Source organism: Plecotus auritus (assembly GCF_963455305.1).
Source record: "Plecotus auritus genome assembly, chromosome: 4".
In the NCBI taxonomy this organism is placed as follows: Eukaryota; Metazoa; Chordata; class Mammalia; order Chiroptera; family Vespertilionidae; genus Plecotus; species Plecotus auritus.
In genome coordinates, this window is record NC_137775.1 from 185,215,819 (window position 1) to 185,231,253 (window position 15,435).

The 15,435-nt window shown below is 37.8% G+C and overlaps 1 protein-coding gene across 2 annotated transcripts in view; it reads left to right on the plus strand.

Annotated features, from left to right (window-relative positions):
• BBS9 (Bardet-Biedl syndrome 9) overlaps positions 1-15,435 on the plus strand; it is a 337,699-nt gene that overhangs the window by 163,222 nt on the left and 159,042 nt on the right. For both annotated transcript variants that reach the window (XM_080663780.1, XM_080663781.1), the window contains exons 17-19: positions 3,981-4,076; positions 11,455-11,627; positions 14,160-14,312. In XM_080663780.1, coding sequence (XP_080519906.1) covers positions 3,981-4,076; positions 11,455-11,627; positions 14,160-14,312 — 422 coding nt within the window. The remainder of the gene's footprint in view (positions 1-3,980; positions 4,077-11,454; positions 11,628-14,159; positions 14,313-15,435) is intronic.

The window sequence follows — 15,435 nt, forward strand, 5'->3', positions numbered from 1 at the left end:
CAGTTTTTCGCTGAGTAACTTACAAAAGAGAGGCATTCACTGGATGCAGCGTCTGCAGTAACCAGGTTTCTAATGTACCCATCTAGTCACTTTCCTGGTGACGGGGTGGAATTAAAAAAACAAATCTGGGAATTAAATCAACCCTTTCAAATCCCTCAGTAAAAAATCGTCACCATTGACTCTGAGGTGCATCCTCACCCTTGCATTAGTGGGTAGGATTTAGAATACAAAGAGTATTTCCCACAAGCTTTAGCGATTTATGGTAAGTCAACTTTTGTGTTATTAACTACTTAAAGTGCTTACAATTTATTTTTCATGAATTTGAAGTGTTTAAAAAGCATTGTTTATGTATAATGAAAAGCCTTCAAAATGGAATGCTTTTTATTACAATTGATCTATTCTTTAGTTTGGCTTGAGTTTGGGTATATATATGTATATTGTTAGCAAACAGTTTTGTACCTTTTGGTTTTTCCCTTCCCTTTCCTTCCTTCTTAGTCATTTTCTTATAACAAATTTGGATTATAAAGAAGGCAGGAAGAGTCACGACCTTCAGAACATCTTATACAAAAGTATTAATTCCTTGGGTCTCCTATACTATCCTGGAAATTAGTAGGAAATTATATGCTGCACACCGAATTTATTGGTGCCTTAGAAAAGTGTTGAAGACCTTGGCTTCTGAGTGGTTGATATTTACTGTGGATGGATGAAACCCACAGAGACTGAATAAAAATGCAGGCTTTCAATGAGGTAATCTCTGTAAGCCTAGGAGAGTTTAGGTACATTTTTCTCCTGATTTGGGGCTCAATTGTTTTGATATTATTGGTATCTTAGGCTCATCAGCACATATTTGCTTCTTACTTACTTTAGAAATAGGACTCAATGATAGATTTAAAAAAAAAAATATCCTTCAAGATCCAATGTATGTGTACAGCTGGTTCTTTTTGGGAGATCCTGGATCTGTGTTCATATTGAACATGCTGGAATCCTATCATTGTTCAACAGAAGCACTCTTGGTACTTTTTCACTTTTCCATTTTTCACTCTTGGTATATAAAAGACTTTTATGTATTGATGTCAGGTCATGTTGGATCAAACTATCCTTGAGTTCCAGATTTCACTGATACTGTCTTTTTAACCTTTGTTTCTCCTGGCGCTGTATTTTGGGTGGTTTCTGTTGCTGTACATTCGAGTCACTTTTCTGCAGAGTGTGATGTGTTCCCATTCAGCGTGTGTTTCACCTCAGAAAGTGTAGCTGTCATCTCTCAAGAGTGATATGGGTCTTTTCTTCTTCTTAAAACGATCTTCCATGTCTCTAATAGAATGTCCTTGAACATACAGAACAACATAATAACTGTTTAAATGCCCTTGTCTTTGAGTCTGTCATCCATGTCATTTCTGAGTTAGTTCTGATTGATTTGCTCCCCGTTATAGATTGTAATTTCTTCCTTCTTTACATGTCCTATAGTTTTTGTTTGAAGAATAGAACTTCTGAATTTTATCTAGTTGTGTGTTGAGTACTTTAGTTTTCCTCTAAAACTTCTTGAGCTTTTTTTTCTGAGACACTGGTAAGTTACTTGAAAAAGTTTGATCCTTTCCAGTGGTGTTAGGCAGGATGGGAGCAACATTTCATTCGAGGGCAAACTTCACCTGCTTCTGAGGGTGAACTCTTCCATGTGTTCTGCACGATGCCTAGGGAGCTAGGCTGGTTCGTATCCTGGCCGGTGAGAACAGGGCTGGTTCCTGGCGCTGGGTGGGATCACAGATTCCATGTTCCCTGTAATCTCTTTCGGTGGTCTTCCTTCAGCCTCACTAGTTTCCTTACAGGTGTGGACTCATTGGTATTGGGATACGTACTCCAGGGGCACTTGGCAGATCTCTGCAGACCTCCCTCTGTCGTGCTCTCTTCTCTGACACCATGCCTGTGAACTTGTGCAACTTTGACCTTTCCAGACTCTCAATTCTATCTCCCTTCTTGGGGAGAACGCTGGGTTGCACCTTGGTTCCCCAACCTGTCTTGCGGCCCACAGATCTTTCTCAAGGCAGTAAACTGGGGCAATCATAGAGCTCACTCTGTTTGTTTCTTGTTTGGAAGGGATCATTGTTCAATTCTTTATTTCCAATGTATTAACCAAAAGTATTTCAGCCTGGCAGGTGTGGTTCAGTGGTTGAGTGTCGACCTGTGAACCAGGAGGTCATGGTTTCATTCCCGGTCAGGGCACATGCTCAGGTTGCAGGCTCTATCCCCAGTGTGGGGCGTGCCGGAGGCAGCCGATCAATGGTTCTCTCTCATCATTGATGTTTCTATCTCTCTCCCTCTCCCTTTCTCTCTGAAATCAATAAAAATATATTTTAAAAAAGTATTTCATATTTTCTGTACCATTTTTTTAGTTGTTTTAGATCAGTGGTCGGCAAACCACGGCTCACGAGCCACATGTGGCTCTTTGGCCCCTTGAGTGTGGCTCTTCCACAAAATACCACGGCCTGGGCGAGTCTATTTTGAAGAAGTGGCGTTAGAAAAAGTTTAAGTTTAAAAAATTGGGCTCTCAAAAGAAATTTCAGTCGTTGTACTGTTGATATTTGGCTCTGTTGACTAATGAGTTTGCCGACCACTGTTTTAGATGGAAGGGTAACTGTGGCTCCAGTTTCTCCATCTTGGCCTGAAGTGAAAGTCCCCAACATTATAATTTTTGTTTGTTTTGAGTCAGGATTCAAATGTGGTTTACATTTTTCAATTTTTTAATATACATTTTGGTATCTCCTTTTCTATAGGTTTTAACTCCTCCATCTCCCTTTAATTGTTTGTTGAAGAGTACATGTTATTTTTCCTATGTGTTTCTCACACTCTGAATTTCACCGATTACATCCCTGGGATGCTGTTTAATATTTATTTTTCTCTGTCCACTTTGTTGCCTGTAAATTGCAGTTGCAGCTAGAGCTAATAGTTAAGCTTAATTATTTTGGCCACATTGCTTAATGAATGGTGGTTTATGCTTTCAGCAGGGGGGACAAGATATCTGCTTGTCTCTTTTTGTTTGTGATGGTCTCAGTCATTGATATTAAATGCTGAGATCCATTCATTCATTGGAAGTTGAAAATAGTTATATTCTATTTCTTTCAAGCTTCCTTCAGTTTTTGGCTGAAATAGTTCTATATGGAGAACCTTTCCTTATGTACTATGGGTTACGTGGTGCATACGTAGGATCACCAGCATAAATGCATGGTTCCCTGTGTTTATTACTGATTTTTAAAATAATGAGTTGCCTGGCCAGTGTGGTTCAGTGGTTGAGTATCAACCCATGAACCAGGAGGTCACGGTTCGATTCCAGGTCAGGGCACATGCCTGGGTTGTGGGCTTGATCCCCAGTGTGGGGTGTGCAGAAGGCAGCCAATCATTGATTCTCTCTCATCATTAATGTTTCTCTCTCTCCTTCTCCCTTCCTCTCTGAAATCAATTAAAAAAAAAGGGTTGATTCTCTAATCCTTCAAGATTGATCATTTGGCTTTTTCTTTTTTTTTTTTTTTTTGTATCAACATAAACACAGGCCTTTAATTATGTTTGATGTGTTTCACTCCATTGTAGCTATTATTTTTTTGATACTTAAATATTTTCACTTCTGGTCAGTGATAGTCTCTCTAAATTGGCTCTTACATCTTTTTCACACAACTCTGCTAGTTACTGGTCATTTCCGTGCTTCTGTTCCAGGTTCACCTGTGCATTTCCTACCTTAGACCTAGAATGAACAAGTAGTAGAAAGGAAATGAGATGATTTCAGAGAGTTCTTATGAGGCAGAAATTTTAGCAACTGAAGCTAACATGAAAATCAGTTAATCTAATTCATGCATGGGGTTTAAACATGACTAGTGACATAAAACATACTTGTCATCAGCTAAGTTTCCTGTTTCAAATATTGTCTTACCTCATGGTTATGTAAGGTGATTTCCGCCCCGCCCCCCACCTCTTTTTTTTTTTTTTTTTTGCAGGCTTTGCCAATCAGTCCGAAGATGAACAGGTGAATGTAATGGGTTTTCGATTCTTAGGTGGTTCCCAAGTTACTCTTCTTGCTTCTAAAACCTCTCGTAAGTAAACCATGGAGTTATGGCTTTTGAAATTTTCTATTAAGTGCACTACATCATCACCAGGGTTTCTGCAAAGGGTGGTGTTCAGCTAAATATTGAAAATAAGAGCCATAGTATTAAGTGTATAGGACATAAAAGTTATAAAGCTAGGTCCTATTTTATTAGAGACTTATCTTTGTTTGGGGATGAGGATAGTTTGAGGGAGGAATTTAAAGGACTGAAAGATGTTTATGAGATAGGTATATGCTGAACTAGATTTTAGGGACTATTAGAACTGGAATTAATTTTTATGTGTGCATATATTCTTGTATTCTTTTTTTTTAAAAAAAATCCTCACCTGAGGATATATTTTTATTTATTTATTTTTTCAGAGGGAGAGGAAGAGAGAGAGAGAGAGAGAGAGAGAGAGAGAGAGAGAGAGAGAGAGAGAAACATTGATCAGTTGTTTCTCATACATGCCACAACCAGGGGTTGAACCTACAACTTAGGCATGTGCCCTGATCGGGAAGCAAACTGGGAACCTTTGGGTGCACAGGATGTCACTCCCACCAACTGAGCCACCTGGCCAGGGTGACACCGTTTTGTTTTGATTAGCTTTAATCTTCACTTGGATGATGGAATAATTTTTGTACATTTCTTTTGTTAAACTATTCCCTTTAGTTAAACTAAAAAATTGATGCTAACATGTCCTTGGGAAATTGTACAGATCTGTTTGACTTCAGTTTATGATGCTGTATGATGAGTCAGCAATTGAGATCATTTAAAAAAGGCAACAAGTTATTCCATGTGAAAAATGGGGATATTTATGTCCTAATGCATTATGTTTATTATTTTTTAGATAAAGTGACTTTTAGAGCATTGCTGTAGGGCATGATTACTTTACCATTCTGTAAATATCACCAAATATTCAGCTATATAGCTGATTTAGTCACATATATCTGGATAGATGGCTGTGCCATAGTGCAGGCAGACAGGCTGAATCATGGGATAGGACAAGGCCTTTTAAATAAGAAACCAAATGAACTGTGTCAACTGAAACCTGAAGAGTAGCCATTACAATTCCCTGGTGGTTTTTTTTACTTCAGTGACACACAGAATTCTACCTAGGAAGTGACCTTGGTGATGAAGGGAGATAGATATGAAGAAAGTAGTTTTCTGGGGTTGAGGTAGATGCTGGTGCTCCTTACTGCTCTTACCAGAATATCCATACTCAAGAAAGGAATGAGGTAATTTGTACCCAATGTGTGTCTGACATTTTTCTTTTTTGTGATTCTAAATCCAGGATGTAATTTCTCTTCTAGATATCACAAAGACAACTCACTTCTTTAATAATGTCTCTAGCCCAGCTGGTGTGGCTCAGTGGTTGAGCTTTGACTTATGAACCAGAAGGTTATGGTTCGATTCCCAGTCAGGGCACATGCCCAGGTTGCAGGCTCAATCCCTAGTGGAGGGTGTGCAGGAGGCAACCGATCAGTGATTGTCATCATTGATGTTTCTGTCTCTCCCTCTCCTTTCCTCTCTGAAATCAATAAAAAATATATATTTAAAAATAATGTTTCCATAGCTTATCTTTATAATTTATGAGTAGCAAATTTCACAGAGCTTTAAAAATATTTATAAAACTCAATTTACTAGATATAATTCTATCTGAGCTCAAATTGGTGCAGTCTAAGCTACAGCTTAATCCAAGGATAAATGTAGAGGCTCTAGTGTTGCAAGTGTTTAGAAAGAACTGGACAACCAAACTCAGTAGTAATTCAGAAGTGAGATGTAGTTGGAAGGAGTGTGGGTTTTATTTTGTTTTTAAATTTGCAATAGTAGAACATGTTTGAATAGTTATGGAAATGATCGAGTTAAGTGGGAGAGGCTGATGATCAGGAAAGAGAAAGGAATCACAAAGCAATGAAATCTTTGAGAAGGAGAGAGGCGGTGGGATACAGGGCCTGGGTGGCAGGCTTTGGGGGTGTCCAGGGCGATTGAAGGACAAGCTTTTGTAATTTTACTGTGACAGGAGGCATTGGATGTAAGTCACACCTTTTGGAGAGTGGCTTGTGAAGATGGAGAGAACAATGGAGACAAGGATTTCAAGGAAATGAGATGTCACAGTTGTGTATATTGAAAGAGCCTGTTTGATGTTAGCACAATGAATCAGAAAAAGAAACACATCTAAACACAGTTTTTGAAATCTTGGAGCACTAAAGATTAGAAGCATATCCTCAAAGATTAAAAAGGAAAAAGCAAGCTACTCAAAGAACATGAATTAAGAAGATTGTCTTAGATGTTAGAACACAATGGAAGGATTTTTTACAAGATTTAAGGGAAATGATTTTCAACTTAGATTTCTGTACCCAACTAAACTGGTCATTAACAGTGAATGCTGAGTAAATAAATATTTTCAGTGTCACAAGCAGGGTTAAGCAATTGCAAATAGCAAATTTATGTAGCCTCGTGTAGGCCTTTGGGAAAAGAAAAGATAAATAATACAATGAAAGATTATCCTGAAAGATTTGAACATGCTAGAATGAGGGATTGAATTGAATAAGATCAAGTTTAAAAGTCCTTTGCTTGTCTCTTGATTATTTGACTTCAGGTATAATGAAAACATTGTAGTCATGTATGTGAATAAGGGTTGGGCCTTGAGAAAAATTTACTTTTTGCATCTTCCAAAAGAAAGCATCTGTAACCTTTTTAAAAAAAACTTATTTATTGAAATTAAATTTGTTGGGGTGACATTGATTAATACATTACAGGGGTAGGCAAAATTAAGTTTATGGAAGTATATAGAAAGTAATACAGTAATGAATAAATATTAATAAAAGAATAAACTCACAACTGTGAACCTACTTTTGATAATACATCATCTGTATATTGCATTGTGGACCCACCACACAAAGTATAGTCTCTTTCTGTCACTATCGTTTTGTCCCCCTTTACCCTCATCGCTCTCCCCCTATCCCCTTTTCCTCTGTTAACCACCATCCTTTTTTGTCAATGCCTATGAGTTTGTTTGTTTGTTGCTTTCTGTTTTATATTCCACAGCATATGTAATCTTGAAACATATTAACCAAAATATCTTCAGATATTTTGTGAGAGGCTTGCTCTTGCCTCTGTTCATTTTGCATTCAGCAGACATCCTATCTAATAAAGGAGTAATATGCAAATTGACTGTCACTCCAACACACAAGATGGCCGCCCCCATGTGGTCAAAGATGGTCGTAACCATGTGGACACAAGATGGCCACCACAAGATGGCCAGCAGGGGAAAGCAGTTGGGAGGGACCAACCTACAAGGGAAGGCAGTTGGGGGTGACCAATCCTGCAGGGGAGAGCAGTTGGGGGGGACCAGGCCAGCAGGGGAGAGCAGTTGGGGGGACCAGGTCGGTAGGGGAGGGCAGTTATGAGTGACTGGGCTGGCAGGGGAGGTCAGTTAGGGGCAACCAGGCTTGTAGGGGAGGGCAGTTAGGGGCAACCAGGCTTGTAGGGGAGGGCAGTTAGGGGTGACCGGGTCGGCAGGGGAGGGCAGTTGGGAGGGACAAGGCCTGCAGGAGAGGACAGTTAGGGGCAACCAGGCCAGCAGGGGAGGGCAGTTAGGCATCGATCAGGCTGGCAGGGGAGTGGTTAGGGGGTGATCAGGCTGGCAGGCAGAAGCAGTTAGGGGCAATCAGGCAGGCAAGCAGGCGAGCGGTTGGGAGCTAGCAGTCCTGGACTGTGAGAGGGATGGTCCCAGATTGGAGAGGGTGCAGGCCGGGCTGAGGGACACCCTCCCCCCACCATGCACGAATTTTGTGCACCAGGCCTCTAGTGTTAGATATAAACACTGTGGTGGCTCTTGTGACGCTCCTGGACATGGGAGAGACAGATAGAGAACCAATACTCGAGCTTGGTATGCTGATAGAAGCCCACTTTAGGTGCAATTGCAGCCCAAAGGAGTGAGGTTCCATAAGAGATTTTATTTGTAAAAGATCTTGAAGGATGAATAGGAGATTGTTAGGTGGAGGGCACGCTACAAAGAGGAAAAGGTATCCTTAGATGCTGGATAGAGCATGGGGTTTTAGAAATCAAGGAATTTTCTTCTGTGCTGGGAATTTTATATAGTAGTGGCTTTGTGGTAGTTTTTCAATGAAGTAAAAAAATTTAGAGATAAGTGTAATGACCAAATCCAAAGTCACCGGAAACCCACCCCATGCCACTGTATGCACTTTAATGTATGCAGTGAGTCATCAATATATTACTGTTTTATATTTATCTTAGAACTTCTTAGCTATATTATCAAGGGACAATGGCCAAATTATATAAATCCAGCTTGGAAAAAGCCTTTTGAAAAGTAAATTTAGAGAAATCATCTACAGTTTCCACTAATATTGAAGAGGTTGTATATTTAGAATATTATACTAATATCTACTGAAATTGTTTATATTATTTTCTCAAACTTCTTGGTTCCAAAAGCCTTCATCTGCCTTTCCATCTCGCATTTAAAAATTTCCAAATAGTATAAATTATACTGATGCTTTGTTTATGACATGAATACAAACATTATTTATATTGATGAACTTCAGATGTTCTGACATGAATAGACACTGACGTGATGCATTTTTGTGCCCTGCTTAGTTAAGTCCATTATTTTCTCCATTTGTAGTAGAGTGGAATGGCAATTGACTGCACTCCAGTCATCTAAATTTATTCATTTGGAAGCTGGAATGGTTATTTCCACTGAGCTGCTATTACAAGATGCAAAGGAAAAAGAACTGAAAAAAAAAATCGAATGTTCATTTTGGCAGCTATTTTAATTACTAGTATTGTAAGGGTGTATTTTAAAATACAACTTTCTTCCTTCGTGTTATATTATAAATAGATTTTTATTTCTCCTTTCCATGAAATGCAGACTCTGGAAAATTTCCAGGGCAATGTTAACTATTTTGAAACACAAAAACTGAGAAAATGCTTAATCATCAAAATTATGCCTTATAAATCTTTGACTCATTAATTCTTGTTGATTTTTGGTAATCTGAAAAAAATCAACTAAAATAATTGTGCTTATATTTGTGAATCTCAAGTATAATTTCTTTATTGAAAAAAATTAGTTTTCTTCCCCCCCTCATGTATTGATGAAAATAAGAATATAATTAAAGCCCCAAATGTTACAGAAAATATTACATCTATTTAAATGTTTATTATTTTTACCATTCTATTATTGGTGACATTCATGCATTATACTTGGTCATAGTAGTGTACTGTCTTAGTTCAGTTGGGCTGCTATAACAAAATACCAGAGACTGGGTGGCTTTTGTACAATAGAAATTTGCTTACAGTTCTGGAGGCTGGGAAGTCCAAGATCATGGCTCTGGTACAGCTGGTGCCAGGTGAGAGCCTGCTCCAGGTTCATAGGTGTCTGCCTTTTTGCTATGTCCTCATATAGCAAAGGGGCAAGAGAGTTCGCTGGGGTCTCTTTTACAAGGGCACTCATCTCTTTCATGAGAGCTTCACCTCATGACCTAGTCACCCCCCAAGACCCTACCTCTAAATACCATCACATTGGGCATTAGGGTTTACCATATGCATTTTGGGGGGATATAAACATTCAGTCTATTTCAAATAGCTGCGGGATATCTAGAAATTTATTTATATTTGAATTTTTCATTGAGCTTTAGATTTTTTACTTGTTTCACTCCACACTTTTTATATCAGATAGTTTTAACTTTTTGACACACACACAAACACACACACATATATTTTAACCCTCATCAGAGGACATGTTTTTATTGATTTTTAGAGAGAGTAGAAATGGGAAAGAAAGAGAGAGAGAGAGAAACATTAATGTGAGAGAAAAACACCAATCAGTTACCTTCGAAAAGAGTCCCGATTTGGAATTGAACCTGTAACCTAGGTATGTGCCCTGACCAGAACTGAACCCTCAACTTTTTGTGTACAGGACGATGTGCGAGCCAATTGAGCTACCCAGCCAGGTCTTGACCAATATTTTTCAACATCTAATTGTGATTGATATAAACTTTATAATTCAAAGATAAATTGTATTTTTATAGATACAGTAAACCCTTGGTTTTGTGGACCTCGATTTAACAGACTTTGGATTCTAGTCTGTATGTGAAAATTAACACTCTGCTAATTTAAAAACGCTTTTAACCAAGATTTACTTATAATTAAATTAACAGGTTATTTTTTTGTTATTAATTCACTGTTATTTTTAATGAATTTTAGCGAATAGGCCATATGTTAGAAAGAACACTGTAGTAATTTCATCGACATAAATGGATATTACATATCTACAACTATAGCCTACATATTTAAATCCAAGGGTACTGCTTGTAAACAATGTCCAGGAATGATTAGCATGTCATCACAATGCATCCCTCATGGTAGCTGGTTCTGTTGTCACTTGGTGTGACTTTCTGCAGCTTTTGTTTTGTTTTGTTAATCCTCACCTGATTGATTTTTAGAGAGAGTGGAAGGGAGGAGGAGGAGACAGAGAGAGAGAAACATCGATGTGAGAGAGACACTGATTGGTTGCCTCCCGGGGATCAAGCCTGCAACCAAGGTATGTGCCCTTGACTGGAACTGAACCTGCACCCCTTCAGTCTGCGGGCCAGTGCTCTGTCCACTGAGCCACACCTCCTGGGCCTGCAGCAGTTTTAACGTGAGCAGGCGATGTTTCATGTGCGCTAACCCTCACCCCAGCGTGTGCATTCGTTTACTGTCAGTGACTGGTGAATGCATTCATTGACTACACCTATTCAGTATAAATTTAAAATTACTGTAATACACACAGAAAACTTTTCTGTGAAGTTAAACTTTTAATTTTACAAATGTGTCTACATAAGGAAAAACATGTAAACGAATTAATTTGTCAATTTTTTAACATACACATTCAGAAAACTTACTTTATTATACTAGTGTAACGGACTTTCGGCTTTAACGGACACCCCTTGCCTGAATTGGTCTGTGATATGGAAGTTTACTGTAATGATACCAGATTGTATTTTTACAATGGCTGTTTTCTTACCTTTAAAGTAAAGTGTTGTTTGTTCTTTAGAAGGACTCAAATTTAAGTGTTGTTTTTTTTCTCTTATTGTACTGTAACGTATTGTAAGATACATACACAGTAAAAAGAAAAAGAACCATACTCTATAGCTTGGCACTGTGACCACATACCTTTGGCATTACATTTGAAAATGTTAAGTGGCTGATGCAGAAAACCTCAATAATGCACTAGAAACATTTTTATCAAACCAGTAGAAATGGTTTCTATATGCCATCAAAGAAATCTTTGTGCTTTTTGTGTTGGTATTCATTATCAGAGTTAGTGACAATTTGTGTATTTTCAGCTAAGCATTTTTATTAATTATTCCTTTCCCTCTCCTAGAACGATATCGCATTCAGAGTGAACAATTTGAAGATCTTTGGCTCATAACAAACGAGCTTATTATCCGCCTCCAAGAATATTTTGAAAAGCAGGGAAGCACAGATTTCGCATGTTCTTTTTCTGGATCTATGCCCCTTCAAGAATATTTTGCGTTGATCGATCATCATTTTGAGGTGTGTATGATTAGAACAAACATCATTTATAACTTTTCAACACATTAAAGAAAGAGATGCTGCAGAGGTGAGAATTGTACGATACACACTATTAGGCCGGATGCTCCAACCTGTTCTTCTTTTGTGGACGGTAGTTTTTGTGAATCTGTTCCTGCCCTTTTGCCCGGTGTGTGATCAGTTGCAGACAATTAAGAGTGGCTGCCTGGAGGTAAGCATGTGGTCTTGCCTCAGAACAGAGCTGATTTAATTCTTCCACATGAGGACTTAACCTTTGACCCCAATAACCCAGTGTTGAAACGATTGGAGCTTATCGGTAGCCATTAGGCTAACTAACTCCAGCACGCCATAAATGAGGTGTGATTGTAAAGCAAAGTGATTTTCCCTTTTCTTACTTAACAAGCACACCAGAACTTCTGCATCTGATGAGGGTAACCACATAAAACATTCGCCAGTATCTGGCACCATGGACGCTTAGTAAAATGCTAAATGACTAAATGTCTAAATAAATGAGATCTGACAGTAACTTAGTTGCCTGAATATTTCATTGTTTTAAAAGTCCCGTGTGTTAAAAAAATTCACCAGGCTCTACTTATTTATTGGTCTATAGATAGACTCTCTAGGCAATTACAAAGGGGAATTTCAAAAGAATTGTGAACGTCATTCAAGGAAGATAGAGTGACTACTTTTTAAGGACTCATTAGGATTTTGCATTTCTGTTTATAAACTATGGTGTGTGTGTGTGTGTGTGAGAGAGAGAGAGGGAGAGAGAGAATAAGAGAGTCACATGAATAGTCTACCTAATTTCAGTCCCTTTCAACATCCTAAAGGCATTGACTTCAAGCTATAATAACTTTGTTTAATACAGTGTGAACATAAAGGGAAAAATTCAGTACATACAATCCAATTACAAATAATGTCATTATCAAATAGAGTTGAACTTATTAGCGTTTCCCTTTTTATATGCTGATATTATTGACATAATTATTGATGAAATATTATTTTTAAAACATTTTAGTTTAAGAAATTTATCACAGATTTTGGTAAAGAAAGCTTTTTCCCCCTTCAAGAGAATATTCTTGTATTTAGTTAATTCCTTATTGTTTCTAACATTGGTATTAAAAGAAGCTAATAAAATTCCAAGATTTTTAAATCATGTATTGGAAAGTACATATAATGAAAAGATAAGGAAGTTTGTTTTGATATCAGAAATGTTAACTATGCTTGATTTCTGAACATTTTGGATATATTTCAGAACTAGTTATGACTGTTTTATAAGGTTGAATTAGTAGTTCACATGATCTAATTTCATAGAGAGTTTCTTCTACTCTATGACTTTGACTAGCTTTCTTGTATCTTAATAATATTAAATTTAAAACTTATGGAAAGAGTTACAGTGGAACGAGTAATTTCTGATTCTCATCCTCCAGTCTCCTCTTCGGTATCTGGTTTTGGTATCTGGTTTCTGGCGCGTCTTTCTAGAACTATTTCATGCCATCACAACTATGTCAAAAAATACATTTGTTTTTAAAAAATACACGAATGCTAGTACATTGTACATACTATTCTGTATTTTTTATTTTCTTTGTTTTATTTAGTGTATCTTTGGAGAGCCTTGCATATCAGTACCCAGTAGTCCTGCAAAGTAGTCTTCTTTATTCATTTAACCTGTTCCCCGATTGATGAGTATTTTGATTTTTAATAACATCTCACTGCAATAACAAACTCTACTATAATGACTATTCTTATATCTACATTAGTTTTTGCAGGCATACCCATAAGATCCTTGCAGTGGGATTGGTAGGTCAAAGGCTGTATGTTTGAAAGCTTATTTGTGTTAACTTTTCTGTAAATATTGCTCATTTTTTTTATTGGGTTGTTGCTCTTTTTCTTAATGATTTGTATTGGGTGTGGTCCCTTTTTATTGATTTGCAGATGCTTTCTGGATGTTAGTTTAGGGGCATGACTTTTAGTCTGTGTGGTTATTGCTCTTTTTGCAGTTTGCTTTTTGTCTTATCACTTTACCTGTAATGTTTTTCTTTTTGTAAACCATATAGAATTAATTTTGTCAGTACTTTATCACGTGTGTGTGTGATTGTGTGTGTGGCTTTTGGATTTTGACTATACTCATAAGGGTCTTTCTCATGCTGAGATTATGTAAAAATTCTAATTTTTCTGGTACTTTTATTGTGTCTAAACTTTTAATTCCTCTGCAATTAATTTTGCTGTAAATACTGGGGGAGAAATTCTCATTCTTTTCCCCCATGTGTTTAATTAATTTTCTCAAGACATTTATTAAATAATCTATTTTCCCCCAGGCATACTAGGCATCTTTACTAAATTTTTATTGAACCTACTCAACTGTATTATCTATGTATTCATGTACCAAATATCACTATTTTAATTCTTAACTCTATGACACGTTTTTATTTCCTCATTACTCTTTCAGACTTTTGTTGTAATTTTCTGTATTTTTACGTTAAATATGTTTTGTTCTACACATTTAACCTGAACTTAAGAAACTCTTCATTGTAGCTGCGGATAAAGGGTGAAAAGCTGGAGGAACTCCTCTCTGAAAGAGCTGTGCAGTTTCGGGCCATCCAGCGCCGGCTGTTGACAAGGTTCAAAGACAAAACTCCCGCCCCGCTCCAACACCTGGACACCCTGCTGGACGGCACCTACAAGCAGGCAAGTACAACGCTGGTGGCAGCTCCTTACCACCTTCTGTTGATTTGGAAAATCACGTGTGTTTTTTCAGAGTTCGCTTCCCTGGAGGAAAGAAAAATAGCTACTATGTAAACCTCCATCACTGTATTGACAATACATTTGCTGCTTGAAATCCTCACGGTTATCTGAAAAGTCTGGAGCCGCCGAAGGGCACTCAGGGAAGAACACGGGGCTTTTTTCCATACGATGGGGTAAGGACTCACCGTGTTGTGACAGAGATTCTGCTCCAGTGTACGTGAGAGTGCGGGCTACATGGCTCTCCAAAGACAGACACGAGTGCCGCCCACGCAGGAGCGGTTATGCGGCTCCTCGTAGGCCTGATGGGTCTCTGGTCCACTTTCTCTCTCCCGTGCACTTTTTGTTTGGTTTATTTTTCATTGTTTTTTTTTCCCTTCCTCATCCTGGGGGTCTCTTTGTTGACTTGTCTCTCTCCTTCTCAGGCCTCCTGCCATGCCCACCACACTTGGCCTGCAGATTGGCTGAGTCTCGTCTTTAATGAGGCTGGGTCTTTTTGTGGACACAGTGGCAGAGGGGTGCTTAAAGGCATTTGATGAGGATGCTTGCCTAGTGCTTTCCATCTTTTCCAGGTAGCAAGACTTCCTTGTCTTTATACACTTAAAGTGCTGTGTTTTTTATGTTTTCTGCTTAGCCTCGGGGTTGGGTTTTTCCATGATATGTACCGTTACAGAAAAGATGATCAAAACCAGGGGTTTTCACTTGAATCTGTATTTTCAATCCTCCATTCTTTTTAGATGAAAAAAGAGAATGAACAAGTTTTCAAAAGAAAAATATGAATACTATAAGAAAATGTGACTTAGTTTCAATGTAATTCACAACTCAATTTTATCATAAATAGTCACATTAAGTTATAACTAGATATTGTTCTCTATTTTAATTCTTTTTAGTAAATTTTTAATGACATAGTTAAATCATGAACATAAGTTCCCAATGAAAATTACAAGATTATACATAAGGCTAAATTCTCCAGCTTGATTCTTTATCAACTTTTCAGAAATACAATCACATTCCCTAACCCTTGAACTTAGGTTTTCTGTACTTTTGAATGAGAGAACCTGTTGTTGTA